Source organism: Kogia breviceps, chromosome 2 (assembly GCF_026419965.1).
Source record: "Kogia breviceps isolate mKogBre1 chromosome 2, mKogBre1 haplotype 1, whole genome shotgun sequence".
Lineage (NCBI taxonomy): Eukaryota > Metazoa > Chordata > Mammalia > Artiodactyla > Physeteridae > Kogia > Kogia breviceps.
In genome coordinates, this window is record NC_081311.1 from 2,840,647 (window position 1) to 2,859,182 (window position 18,536).

At 52.4% G+C, this 18,536-nt stretch overlaps 1 protein-coding gene across 5 annotated transcripts in view; it reads right to left on the reverse strand.

Moving 5' to 3' along the window:
- Positions 1-477: 477 nt before the first annotated feature.
- Positions 478-18,536, reverse strand: part of MGMT (O-6-methylguanine-DNA methyltransferase) — a 284,941-nt gene continuing 266,882 nt past the window's right edge. For 4 of the 5 annotated variants that reach the window (XM_067024311.1, XM_067024313.1, XM_067024310.1 and 1 more), the window contains 2 exons: positions 9,804-9,943; positions 487-1,936 (listed from right to left, as the gene is read on the reverse strand). In XM_067024311.1, coding sequence (XP_066880412.1) covers positions 1,727-1,936; positions 9,804-9,943 — 350 coding nt within the window. In that variant the 3' untranslated portion in view covers positions 487-1,726. Of the gene's footprint in view, positions 1,937-9,803; positions 9,944-18,536 lie in introns of all 5 variants that reach the window. The other variant, XM_059051020.2, reaches the window with a different exon arrangement.

Sequence of the window (18,536 nt, forward strand, 5' to 3'; positions counted from 1 at the left end):
CGTGGCTGAGCGGAAGCGGGGCCGGGGCTCTCCAGTGCCACCCAGCGCACCACGGTGGCGCCCTCTATTGCAAGTGCACAGACGGCCCTGCACCCAGGCCCCTGGGCCGGGCACCGCAGCCTGCGCTTCCGTTCAGGGCAGAGGAGGGGACCTGGGACTGTCAGTCACTGGAGCAAAGCATTTTCCTTACAGAATGCGGGACGCAACCAACCACCTTCACAGCCCCCCAAAATGCGAAGGACACCCCGGATCCCCCACTCGTCCTCCCAACACGTCCGGACAGAGAAACGGGCCCTCTGTTCGCACGTGGAGACACCCACAATTCTCACAGCTCGCCGAGCCGAGGGCACCCGTGAGAATGGGTGGTCGGAGCGCGGAGACTCAGGGTTCCGTCCGAAGGTCAGGCATCTGTGTGGCTCCCTGCAAGAGCACGGCTCAGCCGTAACGAAGTCCTGAGATGGAGCAAAATCAGAAGACAACGGGGAAATGATTATATTTTATTTTTGAGGGAAGAAATCCAGCATTAATTTGGCTGACCTAAGAAAGGGATGCAATAAATGGTAAACTGGTGAGAAAAGCCTAGTTTGTCCGTGTTAGGTACCTGCTCTTTTGTTGACAGTAAGGTGCCATGAGACACACAGTACATCCAAACTGTGCACGTGCAGGGCTGTATTTTTACCCAGGTTTCTGGTGACAAACACGAAGCGCTGAGGCTCCCCTGCTGTTGTTGACACCGTTGCAGGCGCCCCCGACAAAGACACAGCGTTCTACCGCACAGCTGGGCATGGCTTATTTTCTCCATACATCGTATTATTTATCCACACGCAGAGCTACAAGTTTCCCTTATGCTCTTTGGGTAAGTTAATTATAACGCTAAAACGCCGACACGATGTGGAAGCATCAGACTGTGTGCCCGGCAGACGCTGGAGACACTCCTCGCTGCCGTCAGTGACAAGAGCTGACCCCACTTCGTGTGTGACCCTGGACTTCCGGGCTTGACGTCAGGTGTCAGGAAGGAGAGGTCGGCATCCCTCATCACCTTCTGTCCAAAGAAAGGCTGGGACAGACTCCATTCCTCAGAAAGGTGCCGTTTCAACCACGCCCACGTGCAAAGAGCTGTTTGTTTTCCCAAATCTTTCCGGCAAGTGGTTATTTTCTTTCCACTGACATGACCCCCAGTGGATGCAGCCTGCATTCGCTTTATGGCCGTTGGAAAAATAAAGCTGGAGAATCTCCGTAAGCGCCTGCTTCCAGGGCCCGTCCCCTCTCCTCCAGCAGCATCATCCCGGCAGCTTCAACAGCTGAGAGGAGAGGGCAGGCGGGGAGCACGCAGGGGGAGGACACGGCTGCAGCCTGGGATGGGCCTGCATGGGGGGGGGGTCCAGGGCCCCGGGGGCCTTGGCTGGCTCCGGGCGCAGGCGTGGTGCCCGAGGCAGCCAGCGGTTCCCGGCGGGCGCCGGATGCCCCCTCCTTCCGGGGCAGTTGCCCTCACGTTTGCCAGCCCCCCACTGTCTCACCCCTGACTTAACAGTATTAGAAATGGAACAGTGACAGTGTGAGAGAAGGGAACAAGTCAGACGCACAGCGGCCAGTCTCTGAACCCACTTTGTCGTAAAACGTAGAAAAGAAGGAGCAGACACGCGTGCGGCACCCCTACGGCTCCAGCCCCTTTAATGGGGCAGTGCCGCCGCCCGCCGTGCTCCCAGAGAGCTGTTACTACAAACACTCAATCCTGGCCAGCAGGCTGGGAGCGGGTGGCGCCACCCAGGGCCCTGCGCCGGGTTCTGGCTGGACGGGAGCCCCCTCCACGGGCCGGTTTCCCCGCCGGGCCGCCTTCGTGGGCCAGAAGCCACTCCTTCACGGCCACGCCTCCAGAGTAGCCGCCCAGGGCTCCGCTGCTGCAGACCACTCTATGGCACGGGATGAGGACCGGCACCTGGAAAACAGCGAGGCGGCCACCGTCAGCCTGGGCTCCGGGCCGGCGTGGTCTTTCGGGATCCAGGGCAAGGCCCCCGACCATGACGGACCCGGGGCCCAACTCGCAGGGCTTGGCCACACGCAGCCTCTGTCTCAGCGCTGCTCACCCCTTGGCCTCTGAGGGGCCTGCGTGGGCTGGGAAGGGGTCCAATGCCCAAGGCGAATGTGGGGCATCTTCTAGAGAACCCCTTTATGCTACGGCTGGGGAGGAGAAAGCTTAATTTCACTTGATAAGGGATTTAAAATGGATACAGAATTTAAAATGACATTTCCAAGTTTAGGGACCCCGTAAAATTCTCCAACACTTGCAAGATGTAAGAGGAAACTTCGGGGAATGCTGTACTCACACAGGCCACTTCAACCCAGAGGCTGGAACCTGTGGCTGCCCCCATGCAGTCCACGCCTGTTTCCGTAAATTACGTTTTATGGGAACACAGCCACGCCCACTTGGTACTCCCTACCTGCGGCTGCTTTTGCAAAGCCTAAAATATTGATTGAACAGCCCTTTATAGAAAAGGTTCGCCGAGCCCGGCTTTACACTACACCCGTGCACTGGGGCGGGGTGGGGGGGACCTGCTCTCCTCCTTAGTCTCTGGACATGGCAAGTCTGAGAAGCTCCAGTTCCATCTGTTCCCACCTGAAAAGCTGCCACCACCACTGCTGCCACCAGCACCCCGCCTGCTGGGATGGGGCAGCCAGCTCTGCCCCTGATCCCAGCAAGGCCCTCGGCCCGTGCTCACCCTCATTCCTCCCACAGGGCGCCCCCCCAGCCCCGCAAAAGAAGCCCTCATGGGAAGACAAAGCTGCTCCTAGCCTTTCACACCTGGAGACGAGCAGAGCAGTCAGGTGCCTGCCTTAAATCAACAGAGTGATTCCACTAAAAGCAACGCCACTTTACCGTACAAACAAGTCCAAACACAACCCACAGAGAACCACCGACCATGAGAAGGGCCCCAGTGCTGGGACCCAGGGCAGTGACAGCCGCCCAGGGGCCGAGTGTCCCTGAGACGCACCAGGAAACACGGGCCCAGGCTGGGCTCTGTGCACCCAGGAAAGCTCCCCCGCGGCTCAGAATGCAGCCACACCAGTCCCAGGGGAGGGGCAAGCCCGACCCAGCCTCGGAGAGAGTGAGGGCCTGGTTCCCAGGAGGCCGGCCAGGCAGGCAGGCGCGTGGACCGGGCGCTGATGCCCCGAGGACAGGGCCTCCCCCAGCACCCGGCACCTTCTTTTCCTGGCCCGGAGCTGGCACCACGCAGACCTGCAGGAGTCTGATGCCGCACGTAGCGGACCGGACTGGACCCCAGGGCCCGCGGTCGCCGGGTGGGAGTGCGGGGCTCTCTCGTGAGGGCCGCTCGCCACTCCTGCAGCCGTTCACAGGCCCAGAGTCCCCCACAGCCCCGCGCTGGCGCCGCCAACCCCACCAGGGAGGGGACCCCCATCCTCTCTGGTGGGGCCTCCTCAGCAGGAGTCCCAAGCACGCCCACGGGAGCCCTGCTTGGGGTCTGTTTCTGGAACGGCAGCGCCGCTGTCCGCACAGAGCTCTGACAGCCACGGGTGGAGGGGCTGCAGTGGCCATTGCCCTTGCTTTTGGTTTCCGCACGGAGGACCTCACTGGAGGGCTGCTCCTGGCCCGGTCTCTCCCCCTGAGACCCCCCGAGGGGAGGATGACTCACTGAGCAGCCCCCCTCGGAAGAAGGGACAGGAATGCTCAGCTCAGCACCTTGTGGAGTCCTGCAGGGGGACTGCCTGCCCCACGGCACGGGCTGTCTCGTTCCCTTCCAAGACATGGTCAGCTCCCGCCCCTGCAGGGACCCGTGACGGGACAGGGGCCTCTAATTCTGGCAGGACTTCCTGCAAAGCCTGCCATGGCTATGGCTGTGGCCACGCCACACCTCTCCAGTCAAGCGTTTATCCTAACAAAGCTAACATCCTTTACTCACGTCTCTGACGGCTCAGAAGATGGGAGGAAAGAGAGGGATGTAATTACAGCCCCTGGAAACCACAGTGGATGGGAGATGTCCTCCCGGGCAGCCAGTGGACACAGCTTAGGGCACACCCAGCGCCAGGGACGTCCACGCTCCGGAGCCACCAGGCACAAGGGGGCGTGTGCCCCGTGTTCCCACCGCACGCGGCTCTGGGAGGCCAACGGTTGTCCCGCCTAAGGGTCCGGACAAGCAGTTACTCAGAACTTGAGAAGAGCTGCTCTCTGGAGGGACTCCCCCAGGCCTCGGCAGACTTCCGACTTCTGCTAAGGGAAGGGTCTGCTCCGGAGCCCCCGGGGAAGAAAGGCTTCATCCTAGGTAGCTCCATCCTGGCGGGAGGAAGGGGCACTGGTGGGTGGCCACTGCAGGCCCAGGGCATGCTGGGGTGAGCTCTCATCACTGTGGGAACATCATGGCGGCCGCTCCACAAAGAAGGTCAGAGCAGCGGGCACAGGTACAGGAACCAGGGCCCACTCTGGACATGGCGCCGGGGTGGGGAGCCGGGCACAGACCCTGAGAGACCCCACCCGTGGGGGAACCCCCTCTCATGGTATCTGGGCACCCCTTGCTCCCCCGGGCGGCCGTTCCTGCCTCTGCCTTTACCGGAGGCCCTGCACTGTGGGTGGAGCAGGCACCAGACGCACACACACACCTGCCGGGAAGTGCCCCTCTGCAGGGCTGCACCTGTCCCGGGAGGATGGCTGCGTCCCCAGACCCTGTGCTGGACGCGCTGCTCAGTAATGATGCTCGGGGGAGAGGAGGCCTGAAGTGCACGTCGTGACATCGTATCCTCCAACGAGCCCAGGCCAGGCACTCTCCACTTCGGGACACGGTAAGCCTCTGGCCCAAGTTGACAAGCTGCTTAGAGGCCGAGAGGGGATTCCAGCCCCACACTCTGTACGCTGCCCCCAGAGGACCGCCGAGGCGGGGCCTGGGGGCGCCGGCGCATTAAGTAAGTTGGCTTGGGAGGTGGGAATCTGACTTCCCGCACATCGCAGACTAGTCCCGCCTTGGACCAGAAGTTAGAGTTGCCATGGTAACTCGTGTGTCTGTGGGGTTCTGACCCCGCACGGGGAGGGTGGGCTCGGACTTGCTCTCCAGTGTGGCTTAACTGAGCGAGAAGCAGACACGCTGCCGAGTCCTGCCCGCAGCACCCAGCTCCCACCTGCCTGGAGGGAGTAGAGGGAAACTTTAAGAACAGATTGTTTGCTCTGATTGAGGGTTTTTATCAAATACAATAGTACATTAATAATTGCTGGGAGGACATGATTAGGTAATATACAATTCAAGTTTTTGACTGATAAAGAGGTAGACATTTAATTCAATTTAGTCTTACAAACATTTAGGCACCAATTCAATTTCCCTACCGAACAGCAGGTTTCACAAGTGAGCTTTGATTTTCTTCCCTCTCGCCCAACAAGCTATGAAATTATAAAAGTGTGTAACGTGAACCTTTCTCTCTTTCTATACACGACGCGGATAACAGGACTGCTGGCCTGGAATAGCGATTATGAAGACGGCTATGGCCAGTCTCCACCGCTGATGGAGAACTGGCGTCTTACCAAACTTGCACTATCTTCCCCTCCAGAAATGGGAACACTGCTTCCGCTTGCGCTGACTTTGGTGGCAAGTTTCAGACTATCAAGATGGCGAAACCTGCTAAAACTCACCGGGGCCCTCAGGACATTTCAAAGGATCCGCACCCTCTATGCCCTCTCCTTTAAAGCCTGTGCTACACGAAATGCAATTTTTATCAACAACCACGAAGCTCATAATATCACAGCTGCATTGAAATCTTCATGCTGTGAAACCTAATTCATCCAATACGTGAATCCATCACTTACACAGACCCTTTCTCAAATGCTATAAAACTTCCAAACCCATAGATTTGTCTCCAACAAAAATAACACGGAGGGGCCTTTCGATCAATAATGGAATCCCTCTGATTCCGGTGCTGGCTGAATATTTTCTCCAGCTTCGCCTTTGTTCTTGTGGGTAGCAGCCCACAAGGGAAAGAGCTTGTTTTCACTTGCGGCCTCATCAATACCTAAATCCTGGTGAACAAGTGACACCGAGAAGCTGTAATCAATAGCTCCCTGTGCGTTTTTTTCTTCTGGTCAAATGGTTCAGCCCCACTGACAGCCCTGACACTTAGAACATGATGCTAAATCTTTATCAACAGCCATCTGGGTGACTGGCAGGACAAGACCCAGGAGGTCATTAGCGCTCACGGCAAATCTGTGAATAAACTAACTCCTCAGGAATGCGCTTGTTTAGAAGAAGGTGGAGAAACTCTCTGTGCAAGTATTGATTGCCTTTGAACTGCATTTAGCAAATTCTGTCTGAGGATGAGTGGAAGGGTGCTTCACCAGGGAGGGCGTGAGGCCTCTTCCACCTGCCCCACCAGAAGACGGGCCGTCCCCCAGGCCAGGCCTGGGAGAGGGTCTTCCGGAAGGCTGCGAAACCGTTTCCCCTGGGCTGTTAATTCCTTCACGGAAAACCATGGAAAAGCCAAGGGCCTGGAATGGGACGAAACTCCCCCCGACCCCGACCACTGCAAAAACCGCCCCCCTCCTCCTGGCGCGGGGAGAGCAGGCCAGGCCAAGAGCAGCCAGCACGTGTCCTTTTCCCGAAGCCGCCTAAGGGATCAGCGCACGGTGGGCTCACGGTGGTCTGCCACATGCCCCACCCGCCTGCCGCTCTCCTCCTGAGACGCACGACCGCTCCTCCCAGGCGGAACACAAGGTGTTTCAGCAGGTAAGCCTCCACGATGCGCTGTCCGTGCTGGAGCCCACGTGTGTGGTGCTGCGGCCGGGCCCCTGCCGTCAGCGCCGAGAAGGGGGACACGCCAGCCGGTCCCCGACTAGGCCCCTCCCCGCTCGGGTCCCTGGGTCTCCACTGAGATCCCTCGGCCTGTTCTGAGGAGGTTCGTTTTCACCAACGTTGTGGGACCCCTCTGAGGACAGCTGACTCCCACCAAGCTGCCCGCGCTGCACCTCGCGGCGGGCGTCTCCTTGCGGGGGCACCTCCAGTGCCTCTGAGCCACACCTGGAGGCCTCTGTCGGGTCCTCTGCAGCCTCTCATCACGTTGAGGTCCCTGCATGAGTCACAGGCAGCGCCCAACTACAGAGGGACGCCCAGGGAAAGGCCACAGAGGGCTCACCACCTCCCGTCACCCCTGGCACGGGAGGGAACCAAGAAGAGGGGACGCGGTGCGGGCAGAATTCTCCCGCCCGAGTGAGTCGTCATGGCCACCCTCGGTGTGGGCACACGATGGGGATGGATGTCGAGACCAGGACTTCATGGACGGTAGAGTTTTAAGCCCTGTGAGATCCTGTTTTATAAATTTCAGTGGCCGAGGCCATACTTGAGCAGTGACAGTCATAGCGATTAATAGCGAGAGGAGAGAGGCCCGCTGGTTGCAGGACGAAAAATGTTTCTGAACATCGCCACAAGCGCCATCGGCGGACAGCCAAGGCCTCGCCACTGCAGAGAGCAAGACACTGCGGGCATCACAGGGGCAGGTGAGGGGCTGCTCGTCTGTGTGTGTCAGTTAGCAGAGCTGTTTCATGGCGAAGATGGGAGCCGCGCCTGCTGACGGGGCAGGCGGTGCCAGGACACGAGGCCAACCTCAGGCAGGGAGGCAGGGAGGCAGGGATGCAGGGAGGCAGGGAGGGAGGACCACGTCTCCGCACGGGGCACGAACAGGAGCGTGGCCTGAAACAGGGATGGAGACGGGGAACAGAAGGAGACTTTCTACACGGCACAGTGACGCCGTGACGCAGAAAGAGGCCGCGAAGAAGTCAGTACCCGGAGTTCTTCCTTGAGGCCCTGAGTGGACACCACAGCGCGCTCTGGATGGTCTCTCGAACCAGAGCACAGTCCAACTGCCCCAAACTGAGTGGACCTGGGAGAAGACGGTGGCCTTCCAGCGGGAAGGTGTGACGTAAGCTTCATTGGGAGATGTAACTACACCCAGAAACTTGACTCACCGTCATCCCGCGCTCAGCGTGGAAACGCGGCCCGTAGCGCACAGAGGCGGCGTACGCGAACGATGTAGCTGGGCTGCCGCAACCACGGCAAAACAGGTGCAAAATGACATGCTGACCAGGTCCACCGGCCTCCATCGTGGAGACTAGGGACACGGGAAGTGGGGGGCTGTGTCATCGTATCACATATTGTTCCTGACCATCTGAGATATTTTAATACAGAAGAAAACTCTTCTCCGGATCAGATGTACATTAAAACAGTACCACCCAAGGCTTCCCTGGTGGCGCAGTAGTTGAGAGTCCTCCTGCCAATGCGGGGGACACGGGTTCGTGCCCCGGTCCGGGAAGATCCCACGTGCCGCGGAGCGGCTGGGCCCGTGAGCCGTGGCCGCCGCGGCTGCGCGTCCGGAGCCTGTGCTCCACGACGGGAGGGAGGGGCCCCAGCAGTGAGAGGCCCGCGTACCGCAAAAAAAAACCCACACAAAAACCAAACAAAAACCCGTAAAAAACCAAACAGTACCACTCACTACAGACCTAAAGGAGCTGCTACTTAAGAGTAACAGTGCCGTTTTGGGCAAAAGGCCGAGAAACTGCCATCTCCTCGAGACCCTGGCTCTGCCCTCGGGCGGCCGTGAGCCGGGTGGCGGGAGCTGCCGACTGTGGTGTGCAAAAAGCCAGCCTCTCCCCTGTGGGCAGGAGTGAAAACAGTTTCGAAAACACAGCAGAGGCACAACAATTTTTTTTAAAAGTGGGGTCTCTCTGATTTAGTAACTTCCCATCCCACGACGTGATGACTCTACTTGCTTTTCCTGATAGGATGGTGCTTTCTTCTACCATATTAGAGGCTTTCCTACAGCTTTAGGGAGAAACCGTTCCCAGTGTGACAGCAGGCCCTGGCGGGCACTGGAGACTAAGATCGGGACTATTCCAGGGCCCCACGCACCTGTGTGGGGTCTCCCAGAGGGCCGAGCTGTGGTGCGGACATTGGCAAGAAGGGGCGCCCTTCCTGCCTGCAGGCTCCACAGGCGTGCGTGGCCTTGGGCAGGCCCACGTCACAGCCTCTCCACAACCCACGGTGACTTCCTCCCCGACCCTGGACAGCGCCTGGCCCACATGTGGCGTGACAGGGAGCAGGGGTGACCTCTGCACTCCCGGAACGACAGGCCCGCAGCGCCCCACGCTGAGGCCTGACCCTGGCCCCCGAGGAGATGGCCCTGCGTGGTCCGTGAGCCTTGCTCTCAGCCCAGCCTGACTGCAGACTCACAGGGGGGACAGAGACGTGAAGGAGCATGGGGACACGCCCCGAAGCCATGAGTCATCCCAGGTCCCAAGGGCCACGGCCTGGACCTCCTGACGGAGCAAAGCCCCCAGGCGACGGGGATGGGTTTGGACCCCAGCACGCGCATCTTTCTAGAACACCAGCTCTCGTGCGTGGGTCTGTTTTGTTTCCTGCTGTACTCCCGGCCCCCAGAAGAGCGTCTGGCACACCCTATAGGCACCCAGGGTGCCCAGCTGTCCAGCGAACGAGCGGCCGCCTGCTCGCCACTTCTCCAGGCTTCGCCGCCCCGGGCTCCCTGTGACGAGCAGCCCCCGTGGCTCTGACACGCATCACGGGGCGGGGAGGGTCTCGGTGGTGTGTGGGGAAGCTTCTTTACCACCTTCAGCCGACCAGCGCTACCCATGCCTCTTCCAGAGGTCCCGACCACAAACGCTTCCTGTCCTCCCCGCCCACTGCAGCCCGGGCTGCCTCCGAAACCCGCTTCCGTCAAAGGACACTGTGACCCCCCCCCCGAGCGCAGTGCCCAGGCCCCCCACTGACCACAGCCACGCTGACACCACGTGGACGCAAACTCACAGGATTCTTTCTCATTGCCTCTCCCACGGCCCGCGCTGCTTTGGGGTTGCCCGCCAGGGCCGCTAATTGCTGGTAAGAAACCGTTTCTCCGAATTTCACAGCCTTCAGCAGCTTCCATAGCACCCGTCTGGTGAACGAATCTGAAGGGAGAGCACAGTGACACGATTTGGGCAAACGGCTCCGACAGCTCGGACACAAACAGCTGCCAGTCCTGAAGGAGAGGGTGCGTCAACATACACAGAGGTGTTATTTGCAATGAAAACAGCTCCGCACGGTCCCGTCACCGTGTCCCCCGACACGGAGGAAGAGGTGTGTGACGCAGGGCACGGAGCGGGCCGGCCCCTCTGCGGGCGTCCCCAACCGTGCCTCCCAGATTTGCGACTTCCTCCCGTCTTTCCCAAGTGCCAGGCAGGCCCGAGACACGCTCTCCCGGCAGCCGGGCGTGTACAGATTAGCACGCGGTTCGCTTCGTAAGCACAGGAGGCCCCGCTCGCACACCAGCTTCGAAACCTTTTGTTCCGCTGGTTAATTTCCAACTTCAGCTGGGACACGGAAGGAAAAGGAAGCCATGGGCCGGGCTCTGATATTATGCTAGCTTTCCACATCCGACGGCGAGCAGGCTTAGAAGGCCAAACACCAGGGCACACGGGGACTGGTGGTGACCTTGGCTACAGGCATCTGTCAGGAGCAGGGCTGCATAGATAAAACAACTTCATTCCCATCTGAATTGACCAGCCACGTCAAAGTGCACTCGCTCCTCATCCTGACGCAGGAACGAAGCGGGAGCGCACCACACTCCCTCCCCGGGCTCCAGGGTTAGAGCTCTTTCCCGGGTGTGGAGTGCGCTGGGGAGAAGCCGCCTGGCGTGTGGCGGCGGCGGCTCTCAGTTGACACCTATTGTCTTTCCGAAGGGGACGCACGGCGCCGGAGCACTGGACACGGAGCTGCGGCCCCCGCAGCAACAAAGGGAAGGATTCCACGGGCAGGGGCGCAGTCCCCGAGTGTGTCCCTAATAGCACTAATTACACCCGGTGCCAAGCTGGCCAAGTGCGATTTGGTTCTTAAAGGAAACACACCCTTACATGCGCGTTAAATAATAAAAATCACTTCTTAACTGAAGGGAATGATAAATCACTTCACTGGGAAAAAAAATCTGTTTAGGCTTTATTATAACATTAAGCAAATTAAACATCAGCATAATCCAGGTGATACTAGAAAAGGGTCAGCAAAGAAATTGACTTTGTTGTTCATTAATTTACATGGATTAGCAGAGGGCAGGAAGATAGCAAATGTGCTCTAGTTTTTTATGATATAATTTCAAACTCTACACCGTTTGTGGCAGGAGGGTGACTTTGGGGTTAATCAGACTGATTTGTCCTTTTAATTGCTTTCTATTCAAAGAAAATTCATTAGATAATGTTCTCTTCAAAATTCATGAATCAATTTAACTGAAGAAACCACATTAACAGCTTTGGGTTCATTAGCACACGCGGTTGTGTGACTAGCTGATTACTGCGAGGGTTTCCTTAGGCAAACAGACTCTGTTTACTGTGATTTCTTTAGAAAGGGCTTTGAAATCAAACTGTTAATCATTATCATTGTCGCCGTTGTTGTGCCTAACTTAAAAAAAAAAAGGAAGAAAAAAGAAAAGCAAGGCAGCTTGGTGATAACTCGGAGAAAAAGAGGTTTCAGGGATAGCTGTCTTGGAAAAGAAACGATAAAAGCAGCGCAAGTCGACACTGCAAGAAGCAGAGGCCAGTTTCCTGCCTTCTTCCCACAGCCCAGCGTTGCTGGTTTTTGTTTTCCGTGTTTTCGCCCAGGGAGAGGATGCTGCCCAGGTCTTCCAGGAGGACCGTCTGGAACTTACTAAACCTGCAGGAATACAGCGAGAGGTGTGTGCCAACAGAAGCTGGAGAGACGGAACCGTTCCGAGAAGCCGCGGCACATCTCCCCGGCCGCTACCTGAGCGCCAGGCGCTGACGGACTCCTGCCAAGTCACAGAGCACCCCTCCTTCCAAGGGGAAAAGCACCTGTAAAATAAAACAACTGGACACCCGTATATGAGCGCAGAGTTTTCCAGACATTGTCAGCTTCACTGTCAGTTTTTCCACGGGAAACCGCTTCTCACCTTGTATGTACCAGGCAATGGTATTAGGACAAATGGCTCAAGAAATGCAGTATTTGTCAATCAAGCACATCATTTTATAAATGTACCCGGAAACTCAATTCTACCTTGTAGGGAGCAAATGCGTTTATTAGTCTAAGCAGCGCTCAGAGTCAGCGCCTTCGCCCTGGACCTGTGCAAAATCAGACTTGAGCCCCACTCCTCCGAACGGGGGAGGCAACACTCTCAGTTGCTGGGTATCATTCTAAAATGTAGCAAAACCTGCTCATAAAGATTACCATGATCGATACGTAAAATACGTTCTCTTGAGGTGACCACATCACTCTTCAGTGGCTGGACCATCATTTCAGGTGGCCCTAAGGGGCAACCACTGAAATACCATCCTTTTCTCTCCCGATAAGGTCCTCTGCGGACAGCAACTGCAGCCTCCGTAGGCCACATTCTGGATGTTCCTCTCCTTCCCCAGCTCCTTCGTGTTCTGGGGTCCGGGTGAGGTCAAGGTAGGCTCTGCTGGAAGACTGCTCCTTAGATCCCCCTTACCTTAAGGACACGGCCATCTCCATTTGAGCTAGGGTGGCTACTTAAATACACCCACCGCAACCACCTAAACCTGGCAAAAGCTGTTGTCTAAACTCTCTCTCTTCCTGGATTGCACACCACAAGCCAGGTTGCTGACGATGCCGCATACCTGTAGGATGCCCCGCCATAGAGCGTCAAACCTGGCGTCCGCGCATGGGTCACGGCCACCTGACAGGTTTTCAACTTTCCAAGGGTTCTCCCTCAGGACTTGCCTTCTCTGGCCTCCGGCACAGAGGGGGCACCCAGGCTGGCACACCGGAGCTCAAGATACTCCGGGAGGGAGCCAGGTTTCTGCTCAGGTGAATCCAGAGGCGAGTTCTGACACTACGTGCTCTTCAAGCGTAAACGCGCTAACCTGACCTGACGCTGCCTCAGCATCAAAGCAGCCAGACGACCTTTCCAGGAGTGAACCTGGGAGGGAGAACATGAAAGTGAAAGGAAACAGGGGTTCTGGTCCAGGGGGAACAGAGTCAGCGTCTTCTCCCTATCTCTGCTGAATGCCTTCATCAAGCCTGGGCACAAGGCACAGAGCAGCTATTTGAGGGCCGTGGAAAGTAACGGTTTGGGAAGAGGAATATGAAGAAACACTGCAACGATGCACCGGTTTACCACTTCTCCCCTCGATAAACCCCAGCCAGGACGGACTGACTGCAGCCTCGACCCCGGAGGTGGTGCTGGTGCAGACAGAGCCAGAGCTCTCACCACCCTGGGGAGGGAGAAGGATCCCCGATGCTCCGAGGATGGAGGAGCCCCCCTCTGTGCTATTATCTCGGAGGCAATCCTGCAGTGGGGGGTGGCAATGGTGGGGGGCCCGCAGGTGCTGAAGGCTCTGAGGAGAAACATCCTTTCTGATGGGAAGAGCTATGGTCCCCAAAGGTGGGTGGACCCACCGCTTTCCCCCTCTTTGTATTCTCACCGCTCGGCCCTAGATATCTGTAAGTGCAGTCGCAGAAGTGTGTGGTAGCGCAGAGGACCCCCAAGACCTGGGAAGGACCAGGAAGACTGCAGAGAAAGAGGCCTTTGGGAAAGCACACCGGCAAGTTGTTTATAAATTCCTGGATTCACCCCTGAGCTGTGCATGTGTGGATCTGTCACTAAACCCAAGACTCCGAGAACTGAGGTAAGGCTTAGATCACTGCTGGGGTCCCGGAGGGCAGACCTGAACAGGACTGCAGAGGCTACAAAAGGAACAGATACTGAAAACACAACCTGCAGAAGCCTGGTCAGGACTCGTGGGCCGTGGGTCCAACCAGGTCGAGTGTCTCAGAAACAAAAATATCAACATTACTGTAAGATTTACACGAGACCCAGAGTCTCAGAATATCATATTCAAAATGATCAGGTGACAACCCCAGATTACTTAGCATACGAAGAATCAGGAAAATCTCAACTTGCCTGGGAAAAGACAGTCAACAAATGTGAAGGCCAAAGCTGACACAGGAGTTAGAATCACCTGACAACCGCCCCCCTCTCTCAAGCTTTCTGAGGTATGATTAACAAATAAAACTGTAAGATACTTAAGGGGTGCAATGCGATGACTTGATAAACATCATCTGACAACCACGTCAAAGGATCTGTCATAAAAATGCTGTGAGAAGGGAAAATACCCACGAAACAAATGAAAATACAGAGAGCTTTTTTTTTTTTTTTTTTTTTTTTGTGGTACGCGGGCCTCTCACTGTTGTGGCCTCTCCCGTTGCAGAGCACAGGCTCCGGATGCGCAGGCTCAGCGGCCATGGCTCACGGGCCCAGCCGCTCCGCGGCACGTGGGATCAGATCTTCCCGGACCGGGGCACGAACCCGCGTCCCCTGCATCGGCAGGCAGACTCTCAACCACTGCGCCGCCAGGGAAGCCCGAGAGTTTTTTTTTTTAATAGAAGTTACAAAGAAGAATCAAATGGAGAATTTAGTACTGAAAAATTCAACATACAAAATGAAAAAACTGCACTGCATGGGCTTCTTAGCAGAATGGAGATGCCAGAGGAAGAGGCAGTGAGACCGAGGATACATCAGCAGAAACGATCAACCTGAGAAACGGGACAAAACATCAAGAGCAAACAACGAAAGCCAAAACAGCCTCGGGGACATGCTGGAAAAGCCAAAAGGTCTAACATGCGTTGCTATTTGGGTTCCGGAAGGAGAGGGAGAAGAGTGTGGTGTAGAAGAAAAAAAATTCAAAGAAGTAATAGCTAAACATTTTCCAAATTTGGCAAAAGATATACAACCACAGATTTAAAAAGCTCAGCAAAGTGCAAACAGGACACACCCAAAGAAATCCACTCCCAGACATACCGTGATGAAGCTGCTGAAATCTAAAGACAAAGAAATAAATCTTGAAAATAAAGAAAAATGTTGCATTATTTATAGGAGCACAATGTTTGAATGACTATAGAATTCTTATAGTAACCACAGAGGTAGAAGAAAGCAAAACGACAATTTTATTAAAGTGCTGAAAGAAAAGAACTGTCAACTTAGAATTCTATATCCAGTTTTGAAAAAAATCTTTCAGGAGTGAAGTTAAAATAAAGACGTTTTCAGATTAAAAAAAAAACAAAGTTAAGGTGTTGCCAGCAGACCTGAAATGCTAAAGGAAGTTCTTCAGTTAAGAAGCAAAATAGTACCAGAGGGAAGTGTGGAACATTAGGAATAAAAGCAGAACAAAACAATTTGGCTAAATACCAAAGACTATTCTTCTGCTGAGCTCTTTAAAATATGTTTAATGACTGAAAGCAAAACCATGACATCAACAGATAAGATTTTCAGTGTACACAGAAGTAAAACAAGACACCGTAACATAAAGCAGGGGAGTTAAAGGACCTACATGGTGGTAAGGCTTCTATATTCTACTTTAAGGTGGAGAAATATTGATTCCAATTAGACTGTGATAGTTGTATGTATTATAATCCCTACAGCGACCACTAGAAAAACTGTAAGAGATAATATAGTTTAAAAACATACACGACATAAAAAAATGTTAAAATATTCCATAGGAAGGAAAGGGGAAAGAAAAATGAAAAATGGAGGGAAACGATAGAAAATGAATAATAATATGTGATAATAAAATAATAAAATGTAATAAATAATAAGATAGCAAATAAAATGAAATAAATGTTTGACATCCCAACCCTAAATGCTTATGTACCTAACAACAGGGCTCATATGCAGGAAGCAAAAAAATGACAAAACTGAAAGGATAATTAGACAAATCCACAATTATACTTGAAGACTACACTACTTCTCTCTCATAATTCGTGGAAATAGTTGAAAGAACATCAAGGATGCAGAAATAAAAAACACCGTCAACCAACTTGTTTTAACTGACATTTATAGAATAGCCAGTAACAGGAGAATATATACTCTTTACAAATGTACATGTAACACCGATCAAGGTAAAGCATATTCTGGGTTATGAAACAAACGTTAACAACTTTTAAACAACTGAAATCAGACAAGTGATTTTCTCTGATCATAATGGGAAAAGACAAAAGGAAAATCTCCAAACATCTGGAGAGTAAGTAAGCCATTTTTAAATAATCTATGGGTCACAGAAGAAGTCTTAAGGAAATGAAAACAAAATTGAACTGAATGAAACTGAAAATACAGCATATCACAATTTATGGGACACGGCTAATATTTAGAGGGACATGTGTAGTATTAAATGCATATTTTAGAAAATGGTCTCAAATCAGTAATAACATAAAACATAAAATTAATAATAAGCTTCCACTTTAAGAAACCAGAAAGAGCAAAGCAAAATAAACCAAAAGGAGAAGGAAGGAAAGAATAAAGGTAATAGCAGAAACTAGTGAAATCGAAAACAAAAAATGATAGAGTAAAATACATGAAGCCAAAACTGGGTTCTTTAAAAAGATAAATAAATTGATAAATCTTTAGTAAGACTGATTAAAAAACCCCAACAAATTATCAACATGAGGAACGAAAGGGGGATGTTACTACTGACCTCACAGACATTAAATTGATAAAAAATTATTCCTACAAATAACTGTAGGCACAATATTCAATATCATAGATGAATTAGACCAATTTATCTAAAACTACAAACTACCAAAACTCATCCAGGATGAAAAAGATAACTGGAATAGTCCTGTAACTATCAAAGAACTTGAATTCATAGTTTAAAATCTTCTGAAATCATAGGGCCAGATAATTTCACCAGAAAATTCTATCAAACATTTAAATAACACATCAATTCAGCATAATCTTTTCCAGAATAATAGAAGAGAAGGGAACAACATTTCTCAAGGCATTTTATGAGGCTAGAATTACTCCAATATCCAAGTCAAAAAAGACAGTAACCAGAAAAGCACAGATCAGCATCTCGCATTGGACATACATGCAAAAATCCTCGACGAAGTGTTTGCAAACCAAATCGAGAAATACATCAAGAACAAGACATCAGGGCTTCCCTGGTGGCGCAGTGGTTGAGAGTCCGCCTGCCGATGCAGGGGACACGGGTTCGTGCCCCGGTCCGGGAAGATCCCACGTGCCGCGGAGCGGTTGGGCCCGTGAGCCATGGCCGCTGAGCCTGCGCGTCCGGAGCCTGTGCTCTGCAACAGGAGAGGCCACAACGGTGAGAGGCCACAACAATGAGAGGCCTGAGTACCGCAAAAAAAAAAAAAAAAAAAAAAAAAAAAAAGAAAAGAACAAGACATCAAAATTCTTCAGTGGAGTTTGTCCCAGGAATGGAGGGCTGATTCAATATTTGAAAAATTAATCTATTATAAAGCTACAGTAATCAAGATAGGATGTACTGCTGAAGAAACACCTAGATCAATGGAACAGAATAGAACAACCCACACAAACAGAGGAGCAAAGGCAATTCAATGGAAAATGGCTAGTCCTTCCAACAAATGGTGCTGGAACAACTGGACAGCCACGTGCAAAATATGAATCTAGACACAGACCATGCATCTTCTACAAAAGCTAACTCAAAATGGATCACAGACATCAATCTAAAAGGCAAAACTATAAAACACCTAGAAGATGGTCACCTAGAGAAAAATCTAGGTGACCTTGGGTTTAGGGAAGAGTTTTTGGATATAGCATGATTCATGAAAGAAAAAAATGGGTAAGTTGAACTTTATCAAAATTAATTTCTGCTCTGTGAAAGATGATGTTAAGACACTTTAAAGAAAAGCCATAGGCTGCAAGAAAATTTTGCAAAACACGTATCTGATAAAGGACTTATATCCAAAACACACAGAGAATTCTTAAAAACTCAACAGTAAGAAAATAACTCAATTAGAAAATGGATAAGAGCTTAACTGACACCTCCTCACCAAAAAAGATATACAGATGACAAATAAGCATATGATAAGCTGCTTAACATCATTTGTCATTAGGGAGTCATACGTTTAAACAATGGGATACAATTACACACCTATCGGGATGGCTAAAAACAAACAAAACAAACAAACAAACAAGAAAAACCCTCAATAGTACTGACTGCTGGTGAGGATGAGGGATATTCATTCATTGCTGATGAGAATGCAAAGTGGAACAGCTACTTTGGAAGAAAGTTTGGCCGTTTCTTAGAAAGCTAAACAGAGGCTTACCACATGAACCAGCAACCGCACTCCTAGATATTTACTCAACTGATTGGAAAACACAAAAACCTGCACATGAATGTTTACAGCAGCTTTATTCACCTATTGCCAAAAACTGGAAACCAAGATGTCCTTTAATAGGTAAATAAACTATGGAATACCCATACAATGGAATATTATTCAGTCATGTAAAGAGTGAACTATCAAGTCACAGAAAGACATGGAGGAATCTTAAATGTATATTGCCAAGTGAAAAAGAAAATTCTCGAAAGGCTACATGCTGTATGATCCCAACTATATGACCTTTTGCATAAGGAATAACAATAGAGACATACATTCAATGTATGCAAATTAACAACAGCGAAATACTTAGGAGACTGGAGGACCCCAGGAAAGAATGCAGGCGGTGACAGGAGAATCTAACTGTATGACAAACATATGAACAACCCCGCTGAAGTGTGT